Consider the following 1,169-nt stretch of genomic DNA (forward strand, 5'->3'; position numbering starts at 1 on the left):
GGGGCGGGACGGGAAGGTGAGCGTGCGAGAGCTGTACCGGGGCTGTGACGTGGATCAAGACAGCTTCCGCGCTGACCCGGAAGTGATTCCCGCTTCCTGTGATGAGGAGGAGGAGCAGAGAGGGTCACGTGACGGCTTGAGGGAGGAGAGGAAGGAGAGGGAGCGGCTGGAGAGGTCGGTGTCTCACGAGACAGCCGCCGCCGCCCGGATGTTGTCGGAGGGACGTAGCAACCTGGTCGCTAGGGACGCTGATGGCCGCCCCAGCCGCGCTATGACCCTTGACCCCTCGCTCTACAGGCGGGAGCAGGGGGCAGGAGGGAGAGGGGGAGGAGGAGGATTGGCGTCTTCTTCTTCTTCTTCCTCCTCCTCTGCGTTCGCGGATCAGAAGAATGAGGAGATTTACAGCAAGATGCAGGAGCGACTGAACGAGTCTGTGAGGAGTAACCCCTTCTTTTACGAGGCCAAAGAGGGGAGGGATAGGGAGAGAGAGGGCAGGGATAGGGAGAGAGAGGACAGGGATAGGGAGAGAGAGGACAGGGATAGGGAGAGAGACAGTTCCCCGCCAGAGACGGCCAGAAGCAGACGACGAAGCAGCAGCGCTGACGACAGTTTGCCGTCACAGAGGCTACAACAACAACAACAACAACAACAACAACAACAACAGCCCCCGAGTAAAGAGGAGAGGGAGAGGATGTTGACGACGATGATGATGATGATGCCGGGGGCAGGGGGCGCCTCGTCTCCAGGCCACAAGTTCCCGCCACAGGAAGCGCGGGGTTGCCATGGCAACCAGGAACTGATGTCTCCGCCGTTGTGTCACAACCCGAGGCGTGAGTCGCGAGACAGAGACAGAGACCGAGAGGGCAGTAGAGACAGAGAGGGCAGTAGAGACAGCGAGAGAGACAGGGAGAGCAGCAGAGACCGAGAGAGAGACGGAGAGAGCAGCAGAGAGCGAGAGAGAGACGGAGAGAGCCCCAGAGACCGCGAGTACATGAGATCCCCGCCCGTCAGATCTAGCTCGGCCTCCGATGTCCCCGCCCACCCCGCCCACCCCCAGCGTGACTGCTCGCCCCCACAGTCCCGTGGTCAGTCTCCGGCCCCGGGGGTCAAGAGGTCACCTCGCTGTGCCAGCACCGACACAGATACCGCCCGCGCGAACCTGGACGCCC

General features: G+C 62.2%; 1 protein-coding gene across 1 annotated transcript in view; it reads left to right on the forward strand.

Annotated features, from left to right (window-relative positions):
* Nucleotides 1-63: 63 nt before the first annotated feature.
* The window catches only part of LOC106013979, a gene marked incomplete at its 5' end in the record, with an annotated part of 17,225 nt that continues 16,119 nt past the window's right edge, over nucleotides 64-1,169 (forward strand). Inside the window, one exon of the mRNA XM_013090946.1 lies at nucleotides 64-310. Within this exon, the coding sequence (XP_012946400.1) occupies nucleotides 64-310 (247 nt within the window). The remainder of the gene's footprint in view (nucleotides 311-1,169) is intronic.

This window comes from Aplysia californica, unplaced genomic scaffold (genome assembly GCF_000002075.1).
Source record: "Aplysia californica isolate F4 #8 unplaced genomic scaffold, AplCal3.0 scaffold01709, whole genome shotgun sequence".
NCBI lineage: Eukaryota > Metazoa > Mollusca > Gastropoda > Aplysiida > Aplysiidae > Aplysia > Aplysia californica.